Source organism: Zootoca vivipara, chromosome 8 (assembly GCF_963506605.1).
Source record: "Zootoca vivipara chromosome 8, rZooViv1.1, whole genome shotgun sequence".
NCBI lineage: Eukaryota > Metazoa > Chordata > Lepidosauria > Squamata > Lacertidae > Zootoca > Zootoca vivipara.
The window spans coordinates 87,186,300-87,200,716 of record NC_083283.1 but is presented as its reverse complement, the minus strand read 5'-3'; the positions used below and the strand labels follow the sequence as shown (position 1 = coordinate 87,200,716).

Genomic DNA, 14,417 nt, shown 5'->3' with positions numbered 1-14,417 from the left:
TTGTTAGGCTGCAGGGTTCCATTTTTAACATCTCAACATAAAATTGCTGAGTAAGGTTATCTGGGGAAATATAGTGTGCCAATTACACCCAGCTCTGTTTCTCATTTTTTACAATTTAATGTGGGGGAGGCTGTAGAAGAGCTGAAGCAATGCCAATAACTGGCTGCATGAAGGCTAATAAATTGAAATGCAGTTGTGACAAGGCAGGTTGTTTTGGTGGGTGGTTCGGCTCACCAAGGAGGTTGTTTCTATCTTCTAGATGTGGTTAGTTTGCCTGAAGTACCTTGCTTGTTTGGCAGTCAGTGATTTTGGGCTGGAAACTTCCAGTGTTTTTATTTTATGTTACTGATGAATTTGCACAGTGAACGGATGCTGTTTGCAATTATTAAGGAAGCTTGGCAGTTTTCAAAGCCATAAACATCAAATGGGGGACTGGAGGTTGAAGCATTCTGGAATAGGATTATTCACAAACATGCACAAAGAGGCCTATGGTAAGTCCATGGGTTATTTTGAAGTATGAATCGCCCATTATTATTTTTAGCCATCTGGGATGACCCAGGTTTTCTTCTGGGTTGAAAAGTCCTGAGTGACTTTCCTGTGGTTGTATTGGCAGGGAGGGAATTGTATGTGGCAGGGTCCTACATGGAAATGAAGCTAGGGGTCAAGAGATAGTGCTAAGGCACCCTACAGTGTCAGCTTTCTACGTGGCAGATGTATACATTTTGGGATGGGCCAAGTCATTTCAAGGCGAAAAGCTTCAGTCCAAAGGTGGTGTAGTACTATAGAAGATTTCTGGTAGCAGACTCCACCACCAGGAGGCAGAGTATGGCTATCTGGTTGCTTTACACTACACTCTAGTCTTAGCCATGTCCTGCTATATAACCTGCTATTCCAAAGCCAGAAGTGTTAGAAAATTGCCACCCTGAGCTGAATGAGAAAATGAAAGCCATAGATGATAGTAGATGATACAGGTGCCCCCCCACTTATGCAGGGGCCACATTCTGGACCCTGTGGGCATAAGTGAAGTCGCATTAAGTGGGGAGCACCCACTAGACACATTCTAAATGCCTATTAACCCCTGCTGTCTCCAGACCAAAATATCTAGAGTTGAAGCTCTTGACACCTGCTGGAGAATGCACAGGAAAGCAGGGAGAGAGTTGTAACTGACCACAAATAAATGGCTTAAAATTTGTGCATGCCCTGACTACAACTGGTTTCATTCAAAGGTCAGCTGAGAGATCATTTCAGAAGTTATCTCAGGGTTGTCCCCCTATGATTTTTCCCTGCTGTTGACCCAATTTGTATAAAAAGGAGTCCTGCTTTGCCATTATTTCTATCTGACTTTATCTTTTTATGAAATTGGGGACTCCAGATTTTGGACATAACAGCCCAGCTGCTGTCTACATCAGTAGCCTTCCAACAACTTCAGATGCAGGATCTGCTATTAAACCCATCTGTAAGTTTCTTCCTAAGGCTGATGGATTTCTACTTCACACGGCCAAATTTTGTGCCTTCTACTGTACCAATTTCCAGAATCTCAGCTAAAGCATGACATTCTAACCCTCTTCTCAGAAGCAGCCTTATCTTATACAGCATTTCTTTGATTCAAATTGCCCCCCTTCCCCCAACCTTCCCTACTTTTTAATTAGAAAATAATTGGCAATGGGTGACTTTGATGTGCTGGGGCAGCTCATTGGGACCAGTTTTGTTAGGGCATAGATTTATTAATTTTGTGGCTGCATGAGACAGCTTTGATACATGCACTAATATTAACTTATAGGGACCACCTCTAGGCTTGTTTTTATCTTTGTATTATGATGGACATAAGTAATTTATTTAGAAGTATTTTAACCATTGCAGTGGAACATCTACTTACAACCATAATCCGCTCCGGAGGTCCGGTCATAACTAGAAACGTACATAAGTAGAGGTGCACTTTTCCATAGAAATTAATGGAAAAGTGAATTGATCTGTTCTAGACGATGAAAAACACCCCCTAAAACAGCAATTTAACATGGAGTTTACTGTCTAACAAGGCCATAGCTCCATAAAATGAAGTCAATAATCAATGTACTGAACAATAAAATAAGACCATATTGTACTGAGGGTGGGTGCGCTTACCTGGCTACAAGCTGGGGGTGGGGCAAGGTCAGTAAAGAGCTGATTCACTTTGGCCAGGGTCACTTTTTTTTCTTCATAGAATCATAGAGTTGGAAGAGACCACAAGGGCCATCCAGTCCAACCCCCTGCCAAGCAGGAAACACCATCAAAGCATTCCTGACAGATGGCTGTCAAGCCTCTGCTTAAAGACCTCCAAAGAAGGAGACTCCACCACACTCCTTGGCAGCAAATTCCACTGCCGAACAGCTCTTACTGTCAGGAAGTTCTTCCTAATGTTTAGGTGGAATTTTCTTTCTTGTAGTTTGAATCCGTTGCTCCGTGTCCGCTTCTCTGGAGCAGCAGAAAACAACCTTTCTCCCTCCTTTATATGACATCCTTTTATATATTTGAACATGGTTATCATATCACCCCTTAACCTTCTCTTCTCCAGGCCAAACATACCCAGCTCCCTAAGCCGTTCCTCATAAGGCATCGTTTCCAGGCCTTTGACCATTTTGGTTGCCCTCTTCTGGACACGTTCCAGCTTATCAGTATCCTTCTTGAACTGTGGTGCCCAGAACTGGACACAATACTGCAGGTGAGGTCTGACCAGAGCAGAATACAGTGGTACTATTACTTCCCTTGATCTAGATGCTATACTCCTATTGATGCAGCCCAGAATTGCATTGGCTTTTTTAGCTGCTGCATCACACTGCTGACTCATGTCAAGTTTGTGGTCAACCAAAACTCCTAGATCCTTTTCACATGTACTGCTCTCAAGCCAGGTGTCTCCCATCCTGTATTTGTGCCTTTCATTTTTTTTGCCCAAGTGTAGTACTTTACATTTCTCCTTGTTAAAATTCATCTTGTTTGCTTTGGCCCAGTTGTCTAATCTGTTAAGGTCATTCTGAAGTGTGATCCTGTCCTCTGGGGTGTTAGCCACCCCTCCCAATTTGGTGTCACCTGCAAACTTGCTCAGGATTCCCTCAAGCCCATCATCCAAGTCATTGATAAAGATGTTGAACAAGACTGGGCCCAAGACAGAACCCTGTGGCACCCCACTAGTCACTACTCTCCAGGATGAGGAGGAGCCATTGATGAGCACCCTTTGGGTTCGGTCAGTAAGCCAGCTACAAATCCACTGAATGGTAGCATTGTCTAGCCCACATTTTACCAGCTTCTTTACAAGAATATCATGGGGCACCTTGTCAAAGGCCTTGCTGAAATCAAGATAGGCTACATCCACAGCGTTCCCTTCATCTACCAAGCTTGTAATTCTGTCAAAAAATGAGATCAGATTAGTCTGACATGACTTATTTTTCAGGAACCCATGCTGACTTTTAGTGATCACAGAGTTTCTTTCTAGGTGCTCACAGACTGTTTGCTTAATGATCTGCTCTAGAATCTTTCTTGCCAGGCCAGGTTCTTCTCTGGACAAGTTAGTTCCTCGGTGGGGTTTGGGGCTGTGCCTCTTGCAGGCAGCACCTCTTCCACAGCTTTGGGGGTGGGATAGGGGCTCTCTCCCCGGCGGCAGAGGCCCCAGCACTGCTCCACAGCCGGCCGGGCAAGCTCCAGGCTGCCGGCAAGGCCTCTGTTCGTATCTAGAGGAAGGTTCATAAGTCAGAGCCCCTACTGAAGGTCATAACTGCAATCGTACCTAAGTAGAACTGTATGTAAGTCGAGGTTCCACAGTCACCTACGGACTCATTGTTAAAACCAGGGGTCAGCAAACTTTTTCAGCAGGGGGCCGGTCCACTGTCCCTCGGACCTTGTGGGGGGCCGGACTGTATTTTGAAGGGGAAAAAATGAACGAATTCCTATGCCCCACAAATAACCCAGAGATGCATTTAAAATAAAAGGACACATTCTACTCATGTAAAAACGTGCTGATTCCCAGACCGTCCGCAGGCCGGATTTAGAAGGCGATTGGGCCGCATCCGGCCCCCGGGCCTTAGTTTGGAAACCCTGGTTAAAACCGTGTTTATGGAAGACAGTCTTACTCTGCTATGTTGTTGTTTAGTCGTTTAGTCGTGTCTGACTCTTCGTGACCCCATAGACCATAGCACGCCAGGCACTGCTATGAGTGATCGCCAAAGAAGAATTTTAACTATAGCTGCCAGGTTTCTGGAACAGAAAATGTGTAAAGAGTCAGAGAACATTATGTACTTAGACGTCAAGCAGTTTCAAAGTAGATTGAAATTATTATTTTTCTGCTCGCTGTCAAATTCTTAGCATATTTTTTTCTGCTTCTCCCTCCTTCCAACTCCCCCCACCAACTACTTTGACGACCTTCCAAAACCAGACCTATAATTAATTGAATTAAACACAGCTTCCCTTTTCATATTGACAAAAGTACCAAAACCAACTAAAGTCCTGAAATATTTTGTGGTTTTCTGTCTTAGCAATTCCTATCAGCTTGTACTGAAAATTTCTCACATAGTCCCTCTGCCTCATGGGATAAGTCCAAATGAAAGTAAGGATCAGACTTTGCTTCTGTTTTTTGTGTCATGTATACTTTGGACAATCTTCACATACTCCATATTGCCCTAAGCTGTGGTGAAGAGTGGTGTACATTGTTGCCAGTGTTGAAGCAAGATTTAACTAAATGTGAAATAGGGATGGCATCTTGTTCTGAACCTCAGGCAGGAACTGGCCCTGGAGTCCAAGACTATAATACAGTAGTGGGTCCAATGGCCAAGATGGTGGTTTCTGCATGTGCTGCAGAGGGAAACGAGGGGCTCATCAACCTGGGAAGGAGAAGGAAAACTGATCCTAAATCTCTGCTGCCTTCCGGGATATCTTTGGGAGAATAAAAGGCTGAGGAGTAAATCCCACACAAATCCGGAGTGGAGTCCCTAAGACGATTGGGGCACCTTGCCCGCCTCCTTCCGGCAACTGCAGCCCAGCTGGTGTCTGTCAAAGGTCCAGCTCTGCTTTCCTTTGGACCCATCAGTGAGATCAGGAGGGGCCTTGTCCTCTGGGCAGCCCAGGACCTTCAGGCCCCCTGCCCGCCCAGGCTTCTTCCCCAGGGAGGTCACTTTGGTGCTGCTAAGGCAGCCCTTTGACTTCACCCCCGGCCGGAGGCGCACTCCATTGCCTCCCCAGACAGATGGGTGACAACCACTCGGTTGGTGGCCATCACCATAGCTGCCAAGTTATCCCTTTTTTAAAGGGATTTTCCATTATGCTGAATAGGCTTCCTCGCGAGAAAAGGGAAAACTTGGCAGCTATGGCCATCACTACCTCCTGGGGGAATGATTCTCTAACTATGAATAAGGTTGAATTCCTCCCTACGCCTTTTAGAGGCTCCTGGACTCTTGGTTGCTAACAAACGGGTGCCTTGAGGAAAGGCAGGGAATAAACGCTGCAAACAAATGAAACGCAAGGGCAGCTGTGTCGGTTTTGAGTAACAAACCAAAACCCGCCGTCGGGTAATATGTTAGGGCTAAGCAAAATGTCACAAATTCGCGGGAAGGCTTCCCGTTCTGCGTAACTTTCCACCCGGGCAAGAGGTTGCCCAAAGCAGGAGATGGGGAAAAACAAAGAGGCCTGCGGGCGGGGCGTGACTCAGCTTTTCTTTCCGCCTCCGCTCGAGGGGCGGAGAAGGGGCGGGACGGCGGGCGGGCGAGCGGAGGAAAAGCGCCGCGCGCGCCCGAGCCGCGAGTTCCAGCGCAGCGGGAAGGAGAGCAGCGTCGTCGAGCATCGGAGCTGCGGAGACCAGCGAGCGAGCGAGCGAGCGATGGCTTCGTTGCGGTGGCTGGTGGTGTGCAGCGCCCTCTTGCTCAGCGCGGCGCCTGGCACGGGCCAGCGCTTGTTGGGGGGCCTGCAGGACGCGTCCGTGGACGAGGAAGGGGTGCGGCGGGCGCTGCACTTCGCCATGAACGAGTACAACCGAGCCAGCAACGACAAGTACGCCAGCCGCGTGTCAGAGGTCGTCCGGGTCAGGAAGCAAGTAAGTAAGAAAGAAAGATGCTGCCTCCATCGGTAGATCTCGGGGGTTGTGGGTGCAAAAGATGGCCTGCGTTGCAGGGAGTTGGACTAGATGACCCTGGGGTCCCTCCCGCCGCTGCGGTTCTGTGATTCTATGCGAGGGCCCTCCAGGAGCGGTGCAAGGCCAGCGGCCGGGTGGAGTCCAGCCAAAGTCCCGTGCGGAATAGTCCCCAAATAAACAGCCCAATGAAGCATCTTTATTGCGCTGACCTTGCTTTCTCAGGCACTTGCCTTGGCAGCCTTAACGGCAGATATGAACCCGAATGTATTTTCTTACACACACACAGTATATATTTTTTTATATCTGATATTCACAGGACGGGTCCCCCCCTCTCAAGGCAAGGCCTTTGTTTCTTTGCCTATGGAGTAAGTAGAGTTTTCTAGAGGAGCCCCCAGGAAGAATAGCCGCCACAGGGGAAGCTGCCTGAAGACTTCCCCAGCACTGCCCCTTAAGAGGTCTAGAGCTGGAGAGGAGGAAGCAGCCCCCCTGCCTGCCAGTCAGCTGCAGCGCTCTTCTCTTGAGGACCCTCCCTCTCCTCTCTCCCCCCTCCCCTCTTTTCGCTCCTGGGTTTTTACCACAGCATGCTGCACATAAATATTCTGAATGTTTATAAGTGCACATGGGACTAAACTTGTGCGTTCCAGCCTGCCATTAAAGGCACAAGTGCAGGACCAAGGCAAAGAGTTGGCAACCCGACCTGTGAGTAGAACAGAGCAGCTGGCTTGTTACCATGCATTGGGGGTCAGCTCCAGCTTGACTGCAGGATTCCAGGCCAGGAAAACATTCCTTGGGCAGGAGGGAAGCAGGGGAGAGGTCAGTCTCTCCTGCTTACATAGCCAGCAGCCAAGATTATGGCTGCTTGTTGTTGACTGGAACAGCCTTGACCTAACTAGGACATGTTGGTTTTTAATGTTTGTATGTATTTGATTTAAAAGAGTAAAGGTCAAATTTCCTAGTTGCCGAGATCCAGGTTTGGGGCAACTATATTCTTGCTGACTGAGCCCCAGCAGACATTTAAAATCACAAAACATGAAGCAAAATAAAGCATGGAAATATTGGCTGTTAGACCTTCAAAATATCCACTTATAAGTTTCTTCCAAAGTTTTCCTTACTTCCCCTTTAGCGTAGAAAAAGCCCACACATTTAGTAGGTTTAAAATGTTTTGTTTTCAAACTCTTCAAAGTTCAGTTTCATGTGCTTTTCCATGCAGCAGAAAAAAGGCAGGCAGTTTAACTTAGTTTCAAAATTGCTAAATGTTTCAAAATTATTTGTATGGAAACACAGAGAAGGCTTGCTAAAGCCATGCGGTCTGGACTTGAAACAATCAGCCCTGGTGTCCTTTTGGGTTGGATTCATATGGTGGAAGAGAATAAATAAAGGCTTTGGTAACCCTTCCTCCCAAGGTAAGGGGGCTTGACCTAGTTATGTTTGGCAGGACTGCCTACTTTGTGGTCTGAATCCCTTCATGCACTCACTAGAACTTAGCATTTGGTTATGTGAGGCTGATATTTACCCCACAAGGCAAAGAGTACTTCCCTGGTTCCCTTCCTCCAATATTGCTTAATTCAGATATGCTGCTTACAGTTTTTGGGTGTAATTCGGCAGGAAGCTGAGCTGTCCAAGTGCCGTTGAAAATTTCAGCAAATTGGGGCTGCAAAATGTTACATGAATTTGTCTTTCTTCCATCTTTACACTAGTAGCAGACGTGTAACATGAGTCCAGATGCATTCTGTTAACCAGAGCTGTACTGAGTTAAGAACATAAGAAGCGCCTGCTGGATCAGGCCAATGGCCCATCTAGTCCAGCATCCTGTTCTCACAGTGGCCAACAGATGCCCCAAAGGGAAGCCCGCAAGCAGGGCCAGGGTGAAAGAGCATTCTCCTCCCTTGCAATTCCCAGCAACTGGCATTCAGTGGAAGTTCTGCCACTTCTGCACAGCTGTGTCCTTTGATGCAGTTTGATTGACAGCTAGTTGGTTGCCATGACAAATGACAGCACTGTCAAAATAAAAGGAAGATGTTGGCCTGAGACATCAGTATCCTGCAGAACCAGGCCTCTGTACATTTCCTATTGCTATTCATGTCTGTCTGGTCAGTACTATAATCTTTAGGGCTCAGCCAGCAGTTTCTCTTCCCCCAAGCTTGACTTCCTCTTCTCTTTTTAACTAAAAGATGTAAACATTTCCTGAAATTTAAGGAAGTAGCTTTCTCTAACTTGTTTGCATCTTGAAACAAGTGGTGGTATCCTGATTTTCTAGGGTTAGCTAGAAAATCAGTCAGCTATGCAAACATGCAATATAGTAGCTACCTAGGCTGTCATGATTCTGTGGGGGAATTAAAAATTTGAATCCCTGTGGACTCACATGTGTGGGTGAACAACAAAATAATCGGTTGGGTGCCTAGATTCAAAATGCAGGGCTAGAATATAGGTTGTTAGGCCCTTCTTATCCCTTTTACAACGACCCCCTCTTTCTACTCCTGTTGCAAAGAACAGACCACATAAGGCAAAGCAAGTTTAAAATGCTTTACTTACAGGGCCAGACTTCAAAGGTCTGAGACCTTCATTGTTCCATGCAGCTGCAAGGAGAACATAGGAAGAATACTCTTGGGTAGAAAAATCAGAATATAGTTTCAAACACATGCTCCAAGCTTGGGAGCAACCTTAGCCATGTCCTCCCTGGTGGGAGAGAGAGAAGGTAGAAGAAGAAGCGTCACTTATTCATGGAGGTAACAGGGTATGACCTACTGTAGCCGAGTCTGTGAATCTTAACCCTGGGGTCTTAACGCCTTCATTCACTAACTAGGAACCATGCATAGTTATGTTTGACTGCAATTTCCCTCAGATTCAAGGGGTGTCATTCCTTGCAGACAGCACACCAGGACCTGGCTTTTCTTGCTACGGTACTTTCAGCATAAAATGTGCAGAATCATGTGAACTCCAGAATCAACAAGAAACCTCGTGATTGAACTTAAAAAGACATTAAATCACTCCCCAAATGCACTCCCAATCTCTAAGAAGCTTGACTTTTTATGTAGTTTATAGAGTAGAATTTTCTCACGGGTCTTAATGCAGACCAATCCCTCCAAAATTTGTCCTGTTTTTCTTAAAGCCATCTATGCCAATGGCTGTCACCAGATCTTGTGACAGTGACTTGCATTAACCAAAGCCTATTAACATTAAGGGGATGCATTCAGCATGTTTTGCCCTCTTATCAGGGAGATGTGTCGCCTTAAGGTTGCCTCTGTTGTATATTGTCTGTGTGTAGGGGTGGGAGTCACTATAATCTACTACCTTTTCCCCTTGCAAAGCAAGGGTGAGGCTGAAGCCATGCAGCTCCATAAAGGCCTGAATTTGGACCTTCTGTCAACACCGGCTCTCTTCTTGTTCCTTGATGTTATAGTAATGCCAGTTGTCAGCTCTTTGACATGAAGAAATAACCCAAATGTCTATGACAAAGGCAGATTTATAGCTCCTCTCTAAATAGTAAGTCTAAGCACACACACTTCCTGTGTCCCCCTCACTGTTTTCCAGGGGGGCAGCCTTGGACAATGTTCACATATGAATCCCAGCCTGCCTTTTGTGATTAGAAAAGGCATCGGGTCTCGTGCAATATATTGAATATTCTCTCTAGTAAAGGAGCCATTTCCCACATCTTACAGATTGTCTCCGGAGTCAATTATTTTTTCGATGTTAAAGTTGGGCGAACAACTTGTCCGAAGTCAGTAGCCGATGTTGAGAACTGTGCGTTCCATGAAGCACCAGAGCTGGCAAAGGTACGTAGCAGAAACAAGGACATTGTTAAACAGTGCTAAATATAATACAGTGGGGCCTCGACTTACGAATTTAATCCGTTCCGAAGGCACCTTCGTAGGTCGGAAAATTCGTAAGTCGAAAAATGCCATTGGAAATGCGATTTCCCATAGGAATGCACTGGAAATGGAAAAATTCGTAAGTCGAAGCAACCCTATCTAAAAATTCGTAAGTCGAAAAATCCCTATCTAAAACCACCACAGTTTCCTTTCGGATGTCGAGACATTCGTAAGTCAAAAAATTCGGTTGTTGAGTCGTTCGTAAGTCGAGGTACCACTGTAATTGGCAGTAAAAATGTCCCTCATTATGAAGGTACTTGTGCAGCACTATTTTGAACTTGGAAGTGAATGGTTGCTTAAAAAGAAGGAAGGAAGGAAGGAAGGAAGGAAGGAAGGAAGGAAGGAAGGAAGGAAGGAAGGAAGGAAGGAAGGAAGGAAGGAAGGCATGCTTGGGGATATCCTTGTGGTGGGAACTAAATCTGAGGAACCTAGTTTATTGGGGAAAATACATTTTCTCTCTCAACAGTCTGCTTGACTGGAGTATATTTACCCCATAAAACTCAGTGCAAGACATGTAAAAATTTGCCTTCTTTCTCCTAGTTCCATTCTGGATTATGTTGTTTTTGGGGATCAGTTCTGATAATACAAAATAAAAAAATCCTTCCAGTAGCACCTTAGAAACCAACTAAGTTTGTCATAGGTATGAGCTTTCGTGTGCATGCACACTTCTTCAGATACTTAGTTGGTCTCTAAGGTGCTACTGGAAGGATTTTTTTATTTTGTTTTGACTGCGTCAGACCAACACAGCTACCTACCTGTAACTAGTTCTGATAATGTTTTACTTAGATGTTCTGTTCTAAGTTATGGGCATGAATAATGTACCAGGAAATTCTCTGGCTGAAGCCACCCTATAATGAACTGGAGCTGTGCAAGAGCTCCAAAAAATATCTGTGGGGCTGATAAAGGGATTAGCCTGTTTTATCCCCAGTAGCCCTGTGAGGGCCAGTCAGAGACATGATCTTAAATGTGTCTTTGCAATTTATGTGCTGTTTTTGTTTAAAATGTAAGTGGGGTAGGGTTGATAATGCAATCAGAACAGGCAGATACTAAGGAAGGGGGAACTTTCCTCCCTTGATGTAGTCCTAAGCAATATTCTTCTGAAGCAGCAATGGAGGTATTTTTCTACAAAGCAAATATTGGCTTTGGAAAGCATTTTATCAGGATGACAGCTGCATGGGGGAGAAAGGCTCTAATCCCATTAATGATTAGCCTCACTCCAGTTTGAAACATCTGTACATTGGATGCAAAGACACACTTAAAGTAGTTTGGCCTTGAGAGTTAAGGAGTTGCCTAAGGCTTCCCTTCATGGCTAAGTAAAGATTTGAATGTGGGTTTCTAGAGCCTGATCCTTGTAGCCCAGTCCTGTGCATATTCACTCTGCACATGTGTACCTTTTGTGCAACCCATTTACTTACTTCCTCCATAAATGTGCAGAGGATTCCCCTAAATATGAGGACTGAAGTGCTTTCTCTGGTTTGGTGCAAGGGGTCTGTGGAGTAGAGGAATGGTTTCTTGTGTCTTCACACCACAAGAAACATCTTGCATCCATTCATTATAGCAACTAGAGCACAAAGAATTGCCAAAATTGGTTGATTACAAAGAAAAGAAAAAAGAAAAGAAAAAATCTTTAGCAACCATCAACAAATGACTCATGAGCCTCTGGGTTTTCCAGCAGCCTCTGTTCAACACACAAATAAGCCCTTGTGTTTTCTGTTTGGGGTGCTGTTGCCTAGTCAAAGAACTCAAAACAGTTGCTTGGTGACTTGGAAGACTTCTAGCTGAGCACAGCACAAAAAGCCTTCTGTCCTTAAATAGTTCAAGTTCCCTTTTCAGTAGTTTTGCAGCATCAGCAGTGCCTGTCTGTTGTTTGTTATGTTAACACTTCAACTATCTAAACTTTGTTATACAAGTTGTCCCCGCAAAAAACAACAAATGTGAAAAGAAGCACATGTCTTATTCCGGTTAGCCATGCTTATCTCCTCCAGGATTTCAGGGGGGATTTCCTTCCAAGTAAATACGCTTATGTTTCTTGTAATAACAGTCAGCAACTTTGGACTGTCACATAATTGCATAGCATTGCACATTTTAACATTTTTCATGTAGTAAAGGTTAAAATGGCACCAATCCTAGTACAAGTATATGTAGCCTGATTCAGCTGAAGTTCAGCGCTTTGGCCCCATTAGTGTCAGGACTGTATCGTGCGCTTACCGTAATTCTCCCATTGGGGTAGAGCAGCAGGATCTCCATGTCTCTCTGAAAGGCAGTTTTCAGTCTTCTGTCTCACTCTGGCATGACAAGCAAGTGAGCTTAGGATGGGATAATGCAGCCGCAGGCTTCATTCCCAGTGCACCCACAGGAGCCTTTCTACTTTTTCTCAGATGGAGGAATGATTGGCATTTCTTCTGACTGGGAGAATGTACAGTATATTCCTGCCTATAAGACTACTTTTTAACCCAGGGAAATCTTCTCAAAAGTCGGGGGTCGTCTTATATGTCGGGTCGTATTTCTTATACGGCGAGTATATCCCAAACTCTATATTTTAACTGGAAAAGTTGGGGGTCGTCTTATATGCCCAGTCGTCTTATAGGTACTTGGGATCATGGATGTGGGAAAGAAAAATCTTCAGTCAGGTGCCCTTCTCTGGTGGGAAACTTCAGGGCAGAATGCCCAATAAGGGGCTGAGCCTATACAGACAAGGACCCATTAAGTGACGTAGGACAAGTCATTGGGCTACATCAGGCATCCCCAAACTTCGGCCCTCCAGATGTTTTAGACTACAATTCCCATAATCCCTGACCACTGGTCCTGTTAGCTAGGGATCATGGGAGTTGTAGGCCAAAACATCTGGAGGGCCGCAGTTTGGGGATGCCTGGGCTACATGGTCTGGAGGACAGCTGAAGAGAGACAAATTGTATCTGCATTCTGTGCTTCCCATTGACTCTTCCCTCTAGGAGAAAATGATAGCCATTCAAACTTATGGCAACAGTCTAGGTACTCATGGCATGAGGTGGTCTCTTTTGATGAGGAGACCATGAGAGGGGGGTCTGTCCATTTGGGTCCTGTGATTATCACTTACCTTGCTTGTTATAACGCTGAGCATTTTTATGGTTTGTATCATCCACCTGTGCTTACCCCACAGCCAAAGGGGTCAGTTTATGCTCACATATTTGCATTTACTGTGATTTACTATGTACATTTACTCTGCTTGCGTACTGCATAACAAGTTGAGAGTGAAGCAGACTCGCATTACAACACATATTGTCTCAAAACTCATTGTAGAACTGTGGATAAATGAGTGTACAAGCGGCATTGCTGTCAGTAGCAGATCTATCCTGTTGGGATAGATATCTTCTGTATGAAGATAAATGGAAAGAGCTCAATGAATGTTGTTGGTGTTTGGGGCGAGGAGGGTATCTCTTTTAGTGCACAACAGGGGATATGATTGAAAACGCAGAAACATGCATGTCCCTCTGCTAAACAGAGACATGAATTCATGTTTCACAGAGGGACTAAAGGTGGCACGTGTATAACACAGGATACAGTGCACTGGGAAAGTCCCCAGTGCAATCTCCCTTTATTACAGGAAAGATTGTGCAGCAATATTTTCCATTGTTTTATGCCCATGCAATCTACTCCATGTCTTCGTAGGTTGCTGTAAAACAAGGAGCACAACACAGACCAAGTTAACACTTAATTCCCTTTAAGGGACTACAGGTGCAATCTTGTACACCCTTACTTGGAAGTAAGTCTCATTAAACCCAGTAAAAATTTACTGCTCAGCACACAAACAGAAGCACTTCACTTTAGCTGGGCCATGCCCAACATAAGGATGTATCACTAGGATGCTTCTAACAATAAGATGAACTTTTAATTACTAGTAATGTTCTGTTTTACTATGGATGCAGTTCATATTAGTCATATTAATGGGTTTTTTCTCTCTCACTCCCTGCTTGTAGCACGTGACTTGCAGCTTTCAGGTGTATTCTGTTCCTTGGACAAACCACATCAGCCTGAAGAGAAACAATTGCACCTAAACACCTGTTTGCTTCATCATAGCTGTTCTCCAGATTCCAGAAGAGCAATAATCCAGTTGTGTTCTCAAGCAAATGTTACTAACTCAGAAATTCTGACATATACTTACAGGATGCAAGCAAATCGTGTACTTTTCCTTTTAAATGTATTTTCTGAACTTTTCTTTGTGATTCATCACTAGGTTTGTAATCAGTGTTTTCATGCTGGATTAGTATGAAAAATAAAAACATACCTTGTCAGAGACCATGTATATTCATTGCTAAGAATAAAGTACCATCATTCAGTACTGGCTCATGTGATTACTAACAGTGAAAAAACCCACAAATCATAGCTTTTGTCATATTTTCTGAGCGTCTGTTCAGGCCCTACTCTGGCCACCAGTCAATCAGCACTATTCAAGACTGGATTGTGATGCCGTTGGAGAT

General features: G+C 44.8%; 1 protein-coding gene across 1 annotated transcript; it reads left to right on the top strand.

Moving 5' to 3' along the window:
• The first annotated feature begins 5,749 nt into the window (after positions 1-5,749).
• On the top strand, positions 5,750-14,275 carry CST3 (cystatin C). The gene is made up of 3 exons (XM_035101281.2): positions 5,750-6,052; positions 9,751-9,864; positions 13,917-14,275. Exons 1-3 carry the CDS (start codon positions 5,840-5,842, stop codon positions 13,992-13,994), a joined length of 405 nt encoding a protein of 134 aa, XP_034957172.1. The 5' UTR covers positions 5,750-5,839; the 3' UTR covers positions 13,995-14,275.
• The last annotated feature ends 142 nt before the right edge of the window (positions 14,276-14,417 follow it).